Raw genomic sequence first — 18071 nt, 5'->3', positions numbered from 1 at the left:
TTTACCAAGCATCCTGAGCCAGGCTCCATTACAGATCAGAGGGGTCTACAAGCGAACGCCTCTGAGAACTGACGGAGTACTTAAGGACATCAGACAAAGGGGCCGTTATACTCCAGCACAGGGAGCGCAACCAGTGTCTACCGAGCGCTTCCATCTACACAGAGCCCTAAAGAGGCCAGGCCCCTGTCTGAGGAGCTGGGACAGGTGTCAGACACGCCAAGTAGTCTTAAAATGTGGGTAGGAGTGTGTGGGGCAGAGAAAGGCCAGGAAACCATCATAACAGAGAGGCCAGCCAATGCCAAGGCCTGGAGATACGAATTATATTGTGGCTACTTTCTTTCCAGAGACAAGCACGGTTCCCTGCCAAATGCAACCTGAGCTGTCAGATGGCTGTGGGATGGGTGCAGGTTCCTTCTGCAGTGATGTTTACACCACAATTGGTTTCTTTTATAGCTCATCTAGGACTTTTTATGCTCCCGCCAGGGTTGTCACCACAGCAGCTATCCATCTGTCAACTTCTTTACAGTCTTTGTACTAAGATCCCAAGCCTGAATTCATGAATATTTGATTGTTCTAGCTGTAAATTTATTTCAGTAGCGTTCAGAAAAGGGAAGGTCAGATTGCCCTTCCCTTGGAGAGGCGCCGGGGTCTCCCGGAGCCATCTCTCACAGCGGTGCTAGCCAGCCCCAGGCTGGCTGACCCTCCACTGTTGAGAGCCAGCTGCTTTCAGAGCCTTCTGCCGGGGACTTTTCCTGGCACAAGGAACTCATGGGGGGCCACTGGGCCAGACTGAGTGTGCAGCACTGGTGCTGTCTTACACAGCGGCGTGTGGCACAGCATGTTTAAATGGCGTGGAATGGAGAGGTAGTTTACTGCCACAATTCTCTTGGGCACTGTGTCAGTGTCTACACCCTGCCCATTTCTGGCACCTGATTCTGTCTGTGTGAAGGACAAGCGTACTGACAGAATCTCCGGGATTCACCTTTGGATGGTTCTATTCAGGACACTTCTTAAATTCTGCCATGTTTTTCCTCTTCTTCGCTTTTTATGTTTTTAAGGGCAGTGGCCTTTGGAAAAGGACTTTTCATACACTGCTGTCAGAAGCCAGCACTGAGGCTTTAATGCAAGATGCGAATGGAGGCAGGAATGTGCAGATGCGCACTCTTGGGATTTACTGGCTACACAGAAATATTTGTGGCTTGGATGACTGGTTTTCTGAGGCTGAGGATGAAAGCTATCCTGGAAAGAACAGAGCTCACTTGTTCTGACTGTGTCACTAAATTTACAATCATGAGTCTAAGACTGTTACCCCCAGAAATAAACAGGAACTCTTTTCTGTTGGCTTTTTTTTTTGCCAGATAGGATATGCATCTAACAATGTGGAGGTTTCTCCTGGCTTCACTAGGCTGAAAGTGAAAATTGTAAGATTCTCATTTCCCCTCCCAAAGATGTTCATGTAATCAATGAAAGTTAACTGCAACTGAGTTTACCACTGTTAACGGCAGTGTCATAAACGATCAGATCGGAGAGCTGGGACTGGAATCCTGCACCCTTCTCAGTTCCTCCAGGTCTGATCTGGCCCCGGAAGGTGTTCTGAGTGAGCTGTGCTGTGCCCGCATGCGCCGTGGGATGAAGTCTCTGTGCTCAACACTTGCGCCTCCTCCCGTCTTTGCCGCTCTTCCTCTTGCAGTGAAGGAAGAGATTTGTTTTTTAAAAGTGGGTTTAAGTGATCGTGTTTCTTTAGGAAACTTTATTCTATTTGAAAAGGTGACTTATGATATTATTCCTAAATTTGAAATCTAGACTAAGTTCCTAGAACTCACTTTTTAACCTGTTTAGAGAATTCTAAAGGGATAACTTATTAAAGTGTGTCTTCTCACCTTTCTTCCTCACTGCTAGTTTGCTACGTCAGTAACATTTTTGGTACTAATATTTTTTTGCAGACTCATCTTCAATGAAAGTAAAGAACAGTAAGAGGTAGTAAAGGATTATTAAATGAAGTATAAAATTAGGATTATAAACACAACAGGGATTTTTTTGGGTGACTGGGGATAGGTCTGTTTGTTTTTAAAGGAGTATGGTGCAGGAACTTGCATTTGTTCATTTTTTTAGCATGTACCAGGCACTATGGTGGGTGCTTTATAGAAATTAACTCACCAAATTCTAAATGCTGTCTAAAAACATACATATAATTGCCCCTATATGTCAGATGAAGACATCACACTCAAGCAGGCTTATCACTAAGGTTTATCACTTAGAGAGTAAGAGGCCTCCTTGCTGCTTTCACACCTTACTCCTCCTCTCTTCTACTAAGCCCCTGCTTGTGGCAGCCGCTTTTCCCATCTTCATTCTCTCCTCACTATCTTCTACATTCAGAACACCCTTTTCCTTCCTGACCACCTGAGCCCTGCTATCCTGCTGGGTGTCCAGCAAACACCGGGTGCTCATCTGCAACCCGACTCCTCTGTTCTCTAAACACCTCCTTAACTCCAAGAACAGCTTCCTCACCTTAACTCACTCACTCACTGACAGGTCCTCATCACATCAAAGAGGAAGCAGATATCCTCTGAAATCTGAATTTTAAACATCTCCCTCCCTGACCATCACCTTCTTATCCTCACTTGTACTCAAGACCATTAACTCTACCACCTGAACATTACATACCAGCTCTGTCCTAGCTTCACTTCTCTCTTTGTGCAACTAACATATCTTTGTTCCATCATTATAATCTTTTCCTCGTAAATAAGTCAATATTCTTCCCCGTTCTTCATTATACCTTGCAAAGGGGTATCCTCATTACATTTCCTCTACTCACACTATGGATCCCAGCCCATCTCACTTCCCCAGACTTTGTTGCTGTTGTCCCACCTCCTCCAGCAACATTAGTCCCACTCTTTCCACTGGATTCTTCAGATCAGCAAACATGATTCTATTTGAAAACACTGTCTCTCTGACATCCATACTCCCTTCTAGCCACCTCATTTAAATCTCTGCAATCATTCATTCACAGCCAAACTTCTGAGAAGAGTTGCCTACACACAAACTCTGTTTCCTCCCCTCCCATTCTATCCTCAGCACACTCCCAAATCTACCATCCACACCACTCCTTGCGAACCCACTCTTTCAAGGTCCCCGACAACCTCCACAGTGTCAAATCGAATGGACAAATAGCAAACACATCTGGATGTTCCGTCCTTCGAGAAAGTTTCCTCCCGTTTTCATGGCAGCATATTATCCTTGTTTCCTCTTACTTGACTGCTTGTTCCTTCTCAGTCTCTTTGAGGGCTCTTCCTCCTGTCCATGACCCTAACTGTTGCATTCTTCAGGGCCTGCTCCTAAGCCACCTGCTCTTTTCTGCATATACTTTTTCCTTTGGTAATCTCAACATTTCTGGGACTTTAAATATTCTCTCTTTTCTGACAACTCTGCAACTTATATCTCCATTTTGGATCTCTCCTCTGAGCAATGGATCTGCGTGCCCAAGTGTCTCCACTCTGATGCCTCACAGACAGTTCAAATCAGAGCTTTCCCTTTTCTTTGCACTACTCCCCCACCCCGAGTCTTGCCCTTCTCAGTAAATGGCCACACAGATACCCTGTTGCTCTGGCCAGAGCCTGGAAATCCCTTGGATTACTGTCTCCTTTGTCGCCGTGTGTGGCCCACCAGCAAGGCTAGCAGGTCTGCCTCTAGAATATATCTCAGGGATAGCGGGAGCAGTTCCTCCCTAGCTCATACCAGTCTGTTTGTCTTCTTTACAGCATCACTCTCAATTTATAATTATTTCTTAACTTGTTTACTTCCTTTACTAAAGTAAGCTCCATAAAGGCAAAGATCACACCTTTCTGGTTTACTATTGTATTACCAGCAGCACATACTAGGAAACTCTTTCTAGAAGAAATGACAGACCTTACACTTTTACCTTCATGGAGAATACAGGCGTTTAAGTCAAAAAGGTACCTTACAACGTCTTGGGATCACGTCAACATCTATTTCAATATTCCTAGTATCATCTCTCCCTCTAGATTCTTTACCTGGGAGAGTACAAAGAAGAGAGACAAGCCTGGCCACTGTGACTCTTGGCAGAGAACAGAGGAGCTGCTCAGGTGTGCCTATGCTCCATTTCTCTAATGTAATAAATAGCACAAGCCCTGGAGCCCATCAGGCCTGGGACCAAATCTCAATTCTGGCATAGTGCATTTTCTCGCAAGTTACTGAAACACTCTAAGCCTGTTTCATCTTCTGTTACTGGAAAGACCGGAGTGAGGAGCAAATGATGTATCATTTGTTAGAGGTCTTCATAGTGGCTGATACTTAATACATACACACGGGGAGGGGCCAGAAGCCCAGCCCACCTTCTCCCATTCCAAAACAGAGCACTAGAGTTGGTAAGAACAGAAATGAAAATCTGATGTACAGCAGATGCCTTTTGTTTTAAAAAACCTGCTGTACTTCGAGCCATTCTCCTTCAGCAGGAAAGGTCAGGAGTTAGCTTGGTCTGACAGGATACTGTGGCAGAGTGGAAAGAACACCGGACTTGCAGTTGGCTGATCTGAGTCTGAATACAGGCTTTACTAATTGCAGCTTATATGAATTTGCATGATTCATTTAGTCTCTGTGTGTAAAATGGAAGACTCCTAGCATTGGGACGGCCCTCATGACAATAAAGAAATGTTCCATAAATCTTAATTTCACAGAGGCAAAAGTTGAGGCATAGGGTGGTTAAGTAATTTGGGGCTGAAGCCCAGAGACAGAAATCCCAGGCTACAGTGAATTCTCTCAAGTGTGGAAAAGATGAGCAAAATGTTTCAAACTCCCAGACACCAGATCTTCTATTCTAAGATGCTGTTTATACCTTTCAGACTGATGATGGTCAAAGTGTTCACAGGTAATAGCTCAGATACTACAAGGAAAATAAAAGAGTTTCCCCAGTGACATCAAACAAGGCTGTTAGGCCGTTTCTATGAAATTTCTCACTTCTGTTCTTTTGGCTCTCTCTGCCAAAGCTCCAAGAACGCCAGCAACGCTTGCACACCTCGCAGCAGCAGCAGCAGCAATGCTGGGGTAGGAGGGCGTGCAAACAAACACGCATCTATCTTTTGTTTTTATTGTTACTCTAGTTTAAATTCCCAAAGAACTGCCGGAACGTACTGCTCTGGAAAGCCCAGAGAAAAAAGCCCATCAGCCATGCAGGAGTCAGAACCTGTTTACAGCATCACTCACCAAATCACGGGACTCCCTCAGAACAGAAAGGCAGGCTCTCCTCACTTTTCCCAACCAAGAAAAGTTTTGTTCCATTTCTTTCAACACTTCAAAATTTAAATCCATGATTTTTAAGAATTCGAGTAACCAAACTAATGCCTCTGAATCTCTTGTTCAAGACACATGCACTGTCAAGAGCGAAGAGCCTCCACCCTGGACCTGAGAGCTCTGCAGAGGCTCCTGAGCTCTGACGACCAGCTCAGAGTTTCAACAGATAAACGAAACGGGAGTGGGGACTATTTCCCCTCTCCTCAGTTTTAAGAGTTGAGGAACACCGTATCTGCTGGTACTGATTTCAAATGTTAGATGTACAGATTATCTTCTGCATAATTTGTCAGATTTATCTTCTGAAAATCTTTTTCCCTTAAACTTGGTAAAAGCTTCTGAAGAAAGCTGCTAAGTTTAATAGTGTAATACAATTTTTTTCCAGTAACTGACCTATAAAAGCTCATATAAGCATCCTAGAAAATATATCACAATGCTCAGCAGTTAGAGATTCAAACACCTATTTCCAACCAGTTGCCTCAACTCAGTCCTGGGTCCCAGGTTTCTTTGGCTGTGTGTTCTGGTGTGAGGGATGGTTAAGGGAGAAAGACGGAAATAGGGCTAGACCTGTTTGTGGGTTTAATCCCCCAAAAAACTATTAACAATGAAATGACAGATTCCTGAAAGAGGCCATCTGGGTCTGCATCAGAGCAGTCCGAAGCTAGCGTGAGGCTCATGTTTTCAGACATTCTGTACTAGGTTGTTTCCCCACATCCTCCCCCAAAGCCTTTGATACTACAAAGAAATCCTTAATTAAAGCACAAACAACAGGAATATAGAATTTCTAAGGAGGAGAGTCAGAGACGCGGATGGCAGAGAACAAGATCAGCCTGGGTTTCTAAAAGAGGATATGGCCAGGACCTCTGGATCTCTGCAAAAGCCATATTACCACCGTAAGCACTAAAATTCAATATCATAAACAAAAAGCTCCCAATCTTAAGGCAAAATTCAGCCCCCCAAAACACCCAATTCTACTTTTCTCCCAATCTATTAAGCAACAACCACAATAAACTGGTAGCTATCAACAAAGAAATTAGGATGATCACCTCCATTTCATACATCGGGGGCCCAAGGATGTCTTTCAAAGCATGGAAATCAATCAAAATCGGCATTTCAGGTGGTAGGGCCAAATCAGTGGTGTCACTGATAGATCCAGGTTTCACATCTTCCAGGATGTGTTCTTTGCAACCTAAGAGAGAAAAACTTATTTAGAAATTCTCAGAGATTTGCAGGCTTGAAAATTCATTAGCAGTAAAATTAAACAGCAGTACAGTGGACTTCAACAGTTAGTCGCCTTTGTGCATTTATTAAAGCACAAAATTCATGTCGGGCATCTGCGGAACTCAGGCAGATGAACCCGTATTTCCGGAGCCCGAGGGTACACTGACAGCATGCACTGCCTTGCTCACTGACTTTCGCTTGTTCATCATCCATCTCCCCCCACTAAAGTCTAAGCTCCAGGAGGGCGGCAGCCTGGCCGGTCTTCTTGCTAACCATTATATTCTCAAGCCAAGAACAATGCCCAGCATTAGTCAACTAATGGCCTTTAGAGGCCAGACACTGAAGGGTCACATGCAATAGATCACCTTGTACAAGACTCTGTTAGATCAACAGAATTCAAACTTTTCAATTTCCTCTTCAGAGGAGTTCCATCCGGCGTCCCATTTCCTGAGAGGCAGTGTGAACTTGGAAATGATAGAACCCATATAAGCAATGCCTCTTTTGTAAACATATAAACTCAACTCCAAGGATATCATTTTCCAATAAACTAATATAACTGGCAATGCCATGGTAAAAGAATATGAAGCCTGGTTTGAAATCCCTGCAATAATGGACTATTTCCTTTACCTGCCTACAAGCCCTGGTTGCTGATGTCTTGTCCAAGTATTGACTTGTTTTGGTTTGAGCCTAGACACAGACAGGGAGCAGGTGCCAACTGATCTATCAGACCACCTTTTCTATTGGCCTAATTCCAGTTTGTAAAAAAAAATATTACATAAGTCTGTAGTCAGAAATCTAAAATAAGTAGTGGTTTAAAAAAATGTAGGAAATATTTGGCTCCATTCATCCTCATTCCTAGCTTTGCTTTTCTTTTAGTTTTGCCATAATTCTTCTAGTTCCTGTACTATCTCAAAAAGTGTTTCACAATATCTTTATTACCTTTTTTAGATATACCTTTCCTTCTGGAAATGATTACTGTATATATTAATACACAACATATAATAATTATAATGTCACCTAAAACTGTCTATCTCTATATATTTATTTTGGTTTTGCTATGATTCTTCCATTCTGATATCTCACGAAGTTAAAAGAATTTTTTCTCTAACTCCTTTCCTTCCAAAAGCTATTCCTGAATATGTTAAATAATATTAGACCCTAATTTTAAACTCTAAAGATAACTGGAGACATCCTGGGGTGTCCCTAAATGACCCCTGTGTATTACAGCTTTGCTGTGAGCTTCAGGGTGAAGGGTTCTCTTAGTCCACTCTCCTGTGGGCCCTATGGGACTCCTCTTCAAGCCTGAATCACAAGCAATATAGGAGAGAAAACAGACAGCAGCTCAGATTTTCTGCCACTTGCTGGCTGATGACCCTGTGCAAAGCATTAGACCTCTCACTACCTATCTCTGCAGGATTCTTGTGAGAAAGAGAAAATCCTTTGTGGACTGCAAAGTGCAATGCACGTACTACATTGTAAGTGTATGTCTTGAGGTACATATATTCTCATAGCCATACCTCTGTAACGTCACTTGATCTTTCAAAGTTCGGCTCAACCTGATTCTAGAAAGTCTTCCCTCATCTTTCCAACTTCTTATAGTACTTATCTGTTTCACAAAATCTAGCAATTATTGGGTTACCCAGTAGCTTGTGGAAATGGGGGATTTTCTCCCTGCTGCTCTGACTGTAGCATAGCTAAGCAATATCAACGACCAAGGGTGAGAAGCACTCAAGAGATCAGTTCAGCTACATGCAGATTTCAGAGCAGAACGGAAATCAGGTGTCACTGCTTAATTCAAATTAACGCACAGAAAGGTCTCTGAAACCTCAGCTCGTACACAGAAGAGGCTGTGAGGTGCTTTAGCCTGTTGTACTTTTTGTGACAGGCTTTTCTGAGATCTAAATACTGCTGCCAGCCTGGAATTCTCTATCAGAGGAAGAAGTAAGCTGGATGGGCGAAAGCCAATCCACGATGACATAAGCAATGCTTCAGAACATCCAATCCCTTTCCAAGTGGAGGAGTTCAGTGCTTTGAGCACTGAGGGAGCGGGGGTGGGGAGACTATTTCTAATGCAACTAGACCGTATCATATAAAAGACAATTTACTCTAGGCTTTAGGCACAGCAGCTGTGATACGAAAAATTCAATAAAATTAGAACCATTCTGTGCTTCTAAATGTTCCATCATTAGAACACAAACCTCGAGAACTAAAGCTCAAGTCAAGAAAATGGTGCCAGCTAATCAGGAAAGACAGGGTAGCACTGGATTTTCATCTACTGGACCTTGTGTAATGCAAAGTGAGAGTAAGAAAATACTAGAGTTTCACAGAATGCAGACTTTGATTTCTCATTAAAACAAACAAACAAGTAAAACATCGCCTCACAAAGATGCCATTCAAGGAATGAGGCCCACGTTATAGCTGAACCTTCTGAGTGCTATGCACAAGCTTTCAAGTCCTCAGCTCTAGTGCCATGTGCCTCTCATCAGAAGCGATCACCAGCACCAAGAGCGACAGCGGCAGAACCCCTAGCATTCACTGCTGGCCTTGCCCTAGATTGTAACATTCAAGCAAGATAGACTTTTGAAGGCAAGGCAAACAAAAACAATAAAAAAAGCTCAACCTCCCAACATAACACAGAGCCTGTCCACAAACCCATCCTACTGGAATTGTGCAGTTGTCTTCTTCCACGCTATTCTCTTGAGCTAAAACAGTGGTTCTTAACAAATGATTAATAGTTACATGAAAAAATGATTATTTCACCAAGGAGGAAAGAAGTTAAAGTTATAAAAGCAAGATACCATTTTCTGGTTACCAAAATAAAGTAACGAGTAAAGTAGTTTAAGAAATGACAAAGATCAGTGTTAAAGTGAAGAGATCTTCCCAAGCACTGTTGCTTATGGAAACAGAAATTGGTTCAATCTTTCAGGAAAGCCTTTGTCAATACATTGAAAGCCTCTCAAATATTCATAATCTCAGACGGATTGATTCTGTTCTGCAGAAACCTATCCTTAAGGACATAAGCAAAAGTGTGGACAGTTGTTGTGCAGACCACAGTTTAGAAACAAAGCTACTGACTGCAGCACTATCTGTAACAGCGAAAGTTCGATCCAATCTGAATACTCAACATCGGGAACATGGTTGAGTAAACTGCGGTACATGCATCTAATAAAACACTACAGTCACTAAAATTGTTTCTCAAGTGTTTTTAAGTAATATGAGAAACTTTTTTTGAAACAACGTCAAAGTGAGGAAAGAGGAGGGTATAAAATTTCACACGGCATGATTTTTTACTAATGTAACATAACATAAATATATGAGAATGAATGAAATGATATAGTCCAAAATGTTAGAAATTATTCCTTCAGTTGAGATTAAGATTACATGATGAAATAGTTAATAGATAATAGTTTCCAATCCTGGCTCTGGATTCCTAGTTAGCCTTGAAAAAAGTTACTTTACCTTTTTGTATCTGGTTTTCTAATCAGTAAAACCATAATAATTATAAGCACCCTCAGAGAGTTGCTGGGAAAATTTAATAATGCTTAAAGCCTTAATATGTATAAATGAGAGGAAGTGAATTGTATATTTAGAGTAATATTGAATATAGACTTCTAAGACTCACGTCTTACTCCATAGGCCATTTCCTTGGAAGAAAACAAAATGCTCCCCACAACCTAATTCCACCCAGGGCCCACAGACAGGCCTTTGATCACAATCACATGACTGTTTGGAATCATGTAAGTTAAATATATATAAGAAAGTGGAAAAACAGATTCCAAGACTCTGCCCTAGGCTATTAATATATAGTACTACTATATTTCATATACTAAAATTCTCTTTACAAATAATTTTGAAGCATATTCTTAAAAGTAAAGTGCTACTGGGGCTGGCCCAGTGGCGCAGAGGTTAAGTGCGCACGCACGTTCCGCTTCCCTGGCCCAGGGTTCGCAGGCTTGGATCCCGGATGCGGACATGGCACCGCTTGGCAAGCTATGCTATGGTAGGTATCCCACATATAAAGTAGAGGAAGATGGGCACGAATGTTAGCTCAGGGCCAGTCTTCCTCAGAAAAAAGAGGCGGATTGTCAGCAGTTAGCTCAGGGCTAATCTTCCTCAAAAAAAAAAAAAACCCAAAAACAAAACAAAAAGTAAAGTGCTGTTAAACAGAGGCTGAAAAGAGGGGACGTGGAAAAATAAAACGAGTGGAATAAGCTAGCTCAACCCCACTCCACTTCAACTTTTTCTTCACTTAAATAAAATTGTTCTGAAAGTGAGAGGGAGTTAAGTTTTTTAGTTGATTTACTCTGCTCAGAGATATTTCCAAGCTCTTCTTTCACCACTATTATTAGCCTGTTCTGACCCAAATTCAGGTCGTAGCCAGGATGTGCAGGGAGGGCATCACCGAGGAGTTTAACAGCATGAAGGCAGCAGACAAGCGACCAGCACCAGGACGGCACCTGCCATGCACTCACACTCTACAGTGGCCACCCTGCAGCATGACAAACGTGGCCTGTGGCGATGGCTCCGGGCAAAGCAAGAGGGCACTGTGGGTGCACTCCCCCAGTGAGCTAAGCCAGACTCCAGAGTTGATGCCACCACAGCTATTATGAAAGGATGGTCTACGGCCACAAACTCCTCACCAGGAATGATTAGGCTTTTCCAAAGCAGCTGTCACCAGCACATGATCAAGTGTTCTTTTCCACCCACTTTTCCCCTGCCAGAGGAACATGATTTAAATAAAAACATGCCCCAAAGCTAAAGAATCACTGTGGGAAGGAGGGGGAAAGGAAGATATTAAGACGAGAGGTAAGGAGGAAGAAGAGGGTTAATACCTTAGGAAACTTCAGGAGCTTTCTGTTAAAACAAAAAACAAAGTTTCTTGCCTTCTGAATAAATCTTGCAGCAAATGGCGTCTCTTGGTGGGTGATCCAACCAATGAAAAGCAGCAGAGGCCAGGAACACAAAAAGGCCGCAATTCCCCGGAACGGGGCGGAAATGAAATTTACCTAACCTAGGCAGCCCTCGGTTATCGATAACCATCTTTACTCAAGACAGAAAATTTCAGTTATCACTTCTTATTCTCTGTATTCTGCTTAACTTGAAGCATACGCTCCATTCTCAAGCCCAGTCTCACGAGTCCCAAAGCCACATTTTGTGGTACAGCGACAAGAGGAACTCCTCCTTAGAGATTATGAAAGGAGTGTTCATTTTCACACAGTGGTGTTTTAATGCCTGCGGAGTAGCGATGAAGGATGGGGTGTACAAGTTGTGGCCAGCAATCAAACAGGGCCAGAAACGGGCTTAATTCCCCACAGATACTGCCTCTTCCTGTCATACTTGTAGGACATTCTCGGGAAATAGTTTCCCGAGAATGTCTAGATCTCATTCTAAGGCTTAACATAATTCAGGGAGCGTCAGGAACTCCAGAAGCATAGGATGGAACCATGATATATACAATTTTAAAAACTGGGCCAAAGTCAAAGATCTGCTCAAGCCTCTGGCCTATACTAAAAGAAACTGACACCCAGGAGGCTAAACCAACTTCCTGAAGTCCGCAGCACATCACAGACGGTATCAGCACTCCTGACTCCTGTCAAGGACACCTTTTGTCGCAACCTAAACTCCAGTCTAGGAAAGCTTCCTGTCGCTCAGGAGCTCCTTGACAAGACAAGGCAGCACGGTGCTAAATCTAGAGATTAGATTATTCTCTTCCTGTCTAAAAAGAATCAACATAATCGTTACTACATACACAGATTCCCTTCTATGACTGTTGTCAGAAAAAACTGTGAAAGACTTGGAAATGAGCAAAAAATAGATTACCAGGCGTTCTGTCCAGTAAATCCTTCCAGGTTGTCTGTGTTAGTTACCGCCTTTCAGCTATTTTTCAATTCTGTGAGTTGTAGAAAATGATAGTACAGTAGTCCCTCCTTATTCACAGTTTCACTTTCTGTGGCTTCAGTTACCTGCCATCAACTGTGATCCGAAAATGTGAAATGGAAAATTCCAGAAGTAAACAATTCATAAGTTTAAACCTGTGTGCCGTTCTGAGTAGTGTGATGAAATCCTGCACCATCCTGTTTGTGAATCACCCCTTTGCTGGATCCCCAACGATCAACAACGGCTCAATGATCCTCCTTCTGATGTGTCGTCAGAAGGTCAATAGCGGCCTAACGCTACGTCACAGTGACTATGTCATTCACCTCACTTCATCTGATCACAAAGGCACTGTATCATCTCACATCCTAAGAAGGGTGAGTAAGGACGATACACTATCTGAGAGAGGCCACATTCTCAACCCTGGGAGGGCTGAGAGCGTTCAGGGAAAGTGCAGAGTGGGAGCCAGGCCCTGAAGAGAGCCCTGAGGGATACGGGCACTGACGGACCGGCAGAGGAAGAGAAGCCAGCAAAGGGTGCCTTCTGTTACAGGAGATTGCTTAAATTCTTCTATTTTATTATCATTGCTAATCTCTTATTGTGCTTAATTTTTAATGATGCTTTATCATAGGTATGTACGTATCAGAAAAAAACATAGTACATACTATCCACAGTTTTCCGCATCCACTGGCGGTCTTGGAACGTATCCCCTACTGTAATACAAATGATTCTTGTCCATAGAAATGAAAACAAGTTGTGTCCAGTAGTGGTACAACTGATCCTCTCCCTTTCCCAAGAAGCTGGTTTTGCAAATTAATTTCAGCAATCCTGACTGCCTGTATCTACTTTCTGGACTCTCCCTTGAACCAGTTGTAACACTGTACTGGTTCTCTCAGTAAGTAATTAGTTAATTAAAATCTTTGACACACACTCATTTTATTTTTGTATGACAGTGATGATTTTGCCATTAAAAAATTATCATCCTTTAATACTGTATAAAATCACTTGTTTCAAAGAGTGAAAGACTTTCCCAGTAGCCGACTCTTAACCACTAAGAGTAGCTGGTATGTTTAGATTAAAAAATCTTAGGACTCCAGACAGATATATCAAATTGCTTTAGATACAAAAACATCAACCTTCCCATTTTCACTATCCCTGGCTTTTGGGTAGAGCCCCAGAAACATCCAACAGAGGTACAATTGATCCCCTTACCTCTAAGAGATCTTGGAGTCAGACAGCTTGGATTTGTGGTCCAGTTCTTTCCACTTACAAACTTTGTGACTTTGGGAAGTTTCCGTAACTTTTTTTTTAACTGCTTTTATTATGGTAAAATATATATAACATAAGATTGATCATTTTAACCATTTGCAAATGTACAATTCAGTGGGATTAAATACACTCACAATGTTGTAACCATCACCACTATCTATACTCAAAACTTCTTCAAAATCTCAGTATAAACTCAGGACCCCTTAAAAACTAACTCCCCATTCCCCACCCCACCCCCAGTAACCTCTATTCTCCTTTCTGTCCCTATGACTTTGCCTACTCTAGGTGCTTCATATTAAGTGGAATTATACAATATTTGTCCTTCTGTGTCTGACTTATTTCACTTAGAATAATGCTTTCTAGGGCCAGCCAAGCTGTGGCATATATACCAAAATTTAATTTCTTTTTATGGCTCAATTATATTCCATTGTATGTATATACCACATTTTGTCTATCCATTCATCTGCTGATCAACACTTGGGTTGTTTCAATCTTTTGGCTACTGTGAATAATGCTGCTGTGAACGCTGGTATCTGTTTGAGTCCCTGCTTTCAACTCTTTCGGATATATACCTAGGGGTGGAATTGCTGGGTTCTATGTAGTTCCATGTTTAATGTTTAACTTTGTGAAGAACTGACAAACTGTTCTCCATAGTGGCTGCACCATTTTACACTCCCATCAGCAATGCACGAGGGTTCCAATTTCTCTACATCCTCACCAATGCTTTTTATTTTCCATTTCTTTGATCACACCATTGTACTAGGTGTGAAGTAATATCTCATTGTGGTTTCACTTACATTTATCTAATGAGTAGTGATGTTAGGCATCTTTCTGAGTGCTTATTGGCCATTTGTCTATCTTCTTTGGAGAAATGTCTATTCAAGCCCTTTGTTCATTCTTGAATTGGATTAGTTTTTGCTGGGTGAGCTGTAGGTGTTCTTTTTACATTCTGGATATCAATCCCTTATCAGACATAGGATTTGCAAATATTTTCTCCCATTCTGTAGGGTTTTTGTTTTTTTCTAACTTTCCTGATAGTGTCTTTTGATGCACAGAAGTTTTTAATTTTGCTAAGTTCAATTTATCTATTTTTTCTTTTGTTGCCCGTGCTTCTGGTGTCATATCCATAAAAATCATTGCCAAATCGAATGTCATGAAGATTTCATCCAATGTTTTATTCTGAGTTTTATAATTTTACCTCTTAAAATTGATCAATTTTTAGTTAATTTTTGTATAAAGTATAAGGTAAGGGTCCAACTTCATTCTTTTGCATGTGGATATCCAGTTTTCCCAGCACCATTTATTAAAAAGATATTCCTTTCCCCACCGAATGATCTTGGCATCTCTGCTAAAAACCAACTAACCATATAAGTGAGCCTTTATTTCTGTGCTTTCTGTTCTATTCCATGGGTCTCTATGTCTGTCCTTATGCCAGTACCATACTGTTTTAATTACTGTTGCTTTGTAGAAAGTTCAAAGTTGGGAAGTGTGAGTCCTCCATTTTGTTCTTCTTTATGAAGACTGTTTTGGTTATTTGGGGCCCACTGCAATTCCACATGAATTTGAAGATTGGCTTTTCCATTTCTCTGAAAAAAGCTATTGAAGTTTAAGAAGAGATTGCATTGAATCTATAGATTGCACAGAATTTGTAATCTTTAACAATGTTAAGTCTCCCTATCCATGAACATGGGATATCTTTCTATTTACTTAGGTCTTTTTAAACTTTCCAGCAATGTTTTGTAGTTTTCAGCATACAAGTCTTTCACCTCCTTGGTGAGATTTATTCTTAAAGATTTAACCCTTTTAGATGCCATTGTAAACAAAACTGCTTTCTTAAATTCCTTTTTGGATTGTTCATTTCCCTAATGTCTTTAAACTTCCACTTCCTCACCTGAAATGAGAGAAATAATACCTACACTTCAAATAGCTGTTATAGCAGTAATGGATATAGGATATATAGGAATAATGAAAGCATAGTGTAGTCACTGACTTTAGACTTGGAGCCGGTCTGCCTAGGTTAGAATCTTAACTCTGACATTTACTAGCTGTGAACACTGGGAACATTACTTAATCTTCTGTGCCTCAGTTTTCTCATCTGTAAAATGGGCCTAAAAACATACCTATCTTATGGGGTCATTAAAGGATTAAATGAGTAAACTCATGTAAAACGCTTAGAATAGAGTTTAGCATATAGCAGGAACTTTATAAATGACAATTACCCTTCCTGCCTGAATTATCACAATAGCCTACAAATTTGGTTTCTCTACCTAGTCTTCCTACTATTTTATTCACTGCTTGAAAATGAATCTGTCTAAATCACTGCTCTAATTACATCATTTCCAGACTTAAACATCTTTACTAGGTTTTCATCACAAATTAAGCAAATTCCTAACTTCTAAGAGTTGCATTCAAAATCTAACACAATATAGTGCCAAATTACCTTTTGAATCATAGCTGCCACTATTCTGAAATGACTTTTAGGCTGAAGGAGTAACCACCACCCAGACCATAACTCAACTAACATTTATGGAACACAATCTCGGGTAAGAAACTGGGCCCTAGATTCCTTATCTGTAAAATGAAAGTCAGACTAGACAAACTCTAATCTTGCCATATCAATTCATCATTATGCCTTATATGATATACGTATTCAATTATGGTCTGCTGAAATAACTGAATTTGAACTATTTTATTCTTAAATCTTAATAACATCTGTGGACAAATAAAAAATCACCAAGAGAGTTATTCGTTACTTTGATTTGCCAAAAAATTACTAAGTTTTTAAGGCTGATTTTGTCAAATAAACTTTTTTTTGGTGAGGAAGATTCACTCTGAGCTAACATTTGTGCCAATCTTCCTCTATTTTTTCTGTGGGTACATACAAAGCATGGCTTGATGAGAGGTGTACATCGGCATCTGGGATCTGAATGTACACCCCTGGGCTGCTGCAGCGGCGTGTGCCAGACTTAACCACTACACCACGGGGCTGGCCCCAAACATAAACATTTTTAATCAGTGAAAATTAATTATGTAAGAAATTATCACTGAACGATTAAAAATTTTTCTTGAAAGTTGAATCCAACCACTCTGGGACCCTGAATTTTGAATGAAGAGCAAAACGAAATGTGCAGATTGGTTTGCTGAACAGCATTTGTGTCCACGGTGTAGGAGGTGTGTAACTAGGTGTATTAATAGCTAGTTGGCAGAGTGGTCATGCATGAACCAATGAAGGGGAAAACTGTTTACACCTCAACTCTTTAGCATACATGAGTATGTATACACGGATCCAGACCCCATTTAGCCATGAAGAGAAAGACCTGTATGGCTACAGTTATAAAAACAAAAGTTTTTAAAAAATCTACTTTAAAAAAGGAGATTATAAGTGGCTTTGTTATTTCCTACAAGATAGCAGAAGTATGTGCCTCGAAGCTAAACTGACCATGGATATGACGCATCTGAGAGCCTTCTCCTGGGAAGGCAGGAGAGGGAAAACAAAGTCACCGTAAACACAGATCAGAGAAGCCTGGTATTTCCAACTGTGTAATTTGTGCTGTCAGTTTCTGGTCAATCTTCTCCAGAAAACCCTGTTCCCATCCAGAGGAATTGTGCTAAATGCAACCGAGATTCAAGTGACCAACCAGGGCTGCCAAAGCATTTGTGTCTGCATATTTTCCATCTGCTTTTTTAAAGGAACTAGCTGTCATGGAGAAATCTGTGCACTGAATGCCCTGAAAAACCTTCATGCTAGCAATAAAATCTTTTATGTCTCTTCTGTCAATATTTTCTTCATTATTTTGAGGATAATACAACCTTAACACTACCAAATACATTTTCTTTCAAGTTTATCCACTAAACATTTCTACAAAATAACTATTGAGATGCAGATGGAAATTATGATTGTGAACCATTTCTCAATTTTAGTCGTAATTATTTATTCATGAGAATAAAGCACATCAAACAGAGTATCTGGAAAACATTTTTTTCCATCTATTTATCCATTCAAATTAATTTTGAGATGTAAGCAATTGACCATTTTGTCTCAATTTACTAAAAGCAATTTTAAAAAGCTACAATATCTATAGTAAGTAAAACAAAGCTTTCAATGATCAATTCAGTGCCTCCACAGCACTTTAAAAACTAGCAATTATCCCACATCTACAGATTTTGGTTTATATATCTACTTCCATCAATGGAATACACATTTGTTAGGAGTTCTCTTTCATCTGCTTCCCAGGATCCAATCTAAAGCCTGGCATACAGTAAGATTCAGCAAATGTTGGCTGACTCACTGATTGGATGAGTCAATATCACACAAGGGTCCAAGACATGGGATCCTTACTTTGTACCAGACAAGGGGGCTTGCACCCTTGTCTCCCTGTGGGGTTTTTGCATTAATAAATCTC

General features: G+C 40.9%; 1 protein-coding gene across 1 annotated transcript in view; it reads right to left on the bottom strand.

The window, feature by feature from the left end:
* LONP2 (lon peptidase 2, peroxisomal) overlaps positions 1-18071 on the bottom strand; it is a 105967-nt gene that overhangs the window by 8617 nt on the left and 79279 nt on the right. The window contains exon 12 of the mRNA XM_014857523.3: positions 6351-6493. Coding sequence (XP_014713009.3) covers positions 6351-6493 — 143 coding nt within the window. The remainder of the gene's footprint in view (positions 1-6350; positions 6494-18071) is intronic.

Source organism: Equus asinus, chromosome 28 (genome assembly GCF_041296235.1).
Source record: "Equus asinus isolate D_3611 breed Donkey chromosome 28, EquAss-T2T_v2, whole genome shotgun sequence".
NCBI lineage: Eukaryota > Metazoa > Chordata > Mammalia > Perissodactyla > Equidae > Equus > Equus asinus.
Note: the sequence above shows the minus strand (reverse complement) of the source record. Positions and strands in the feature narration are given on the sequence as shown.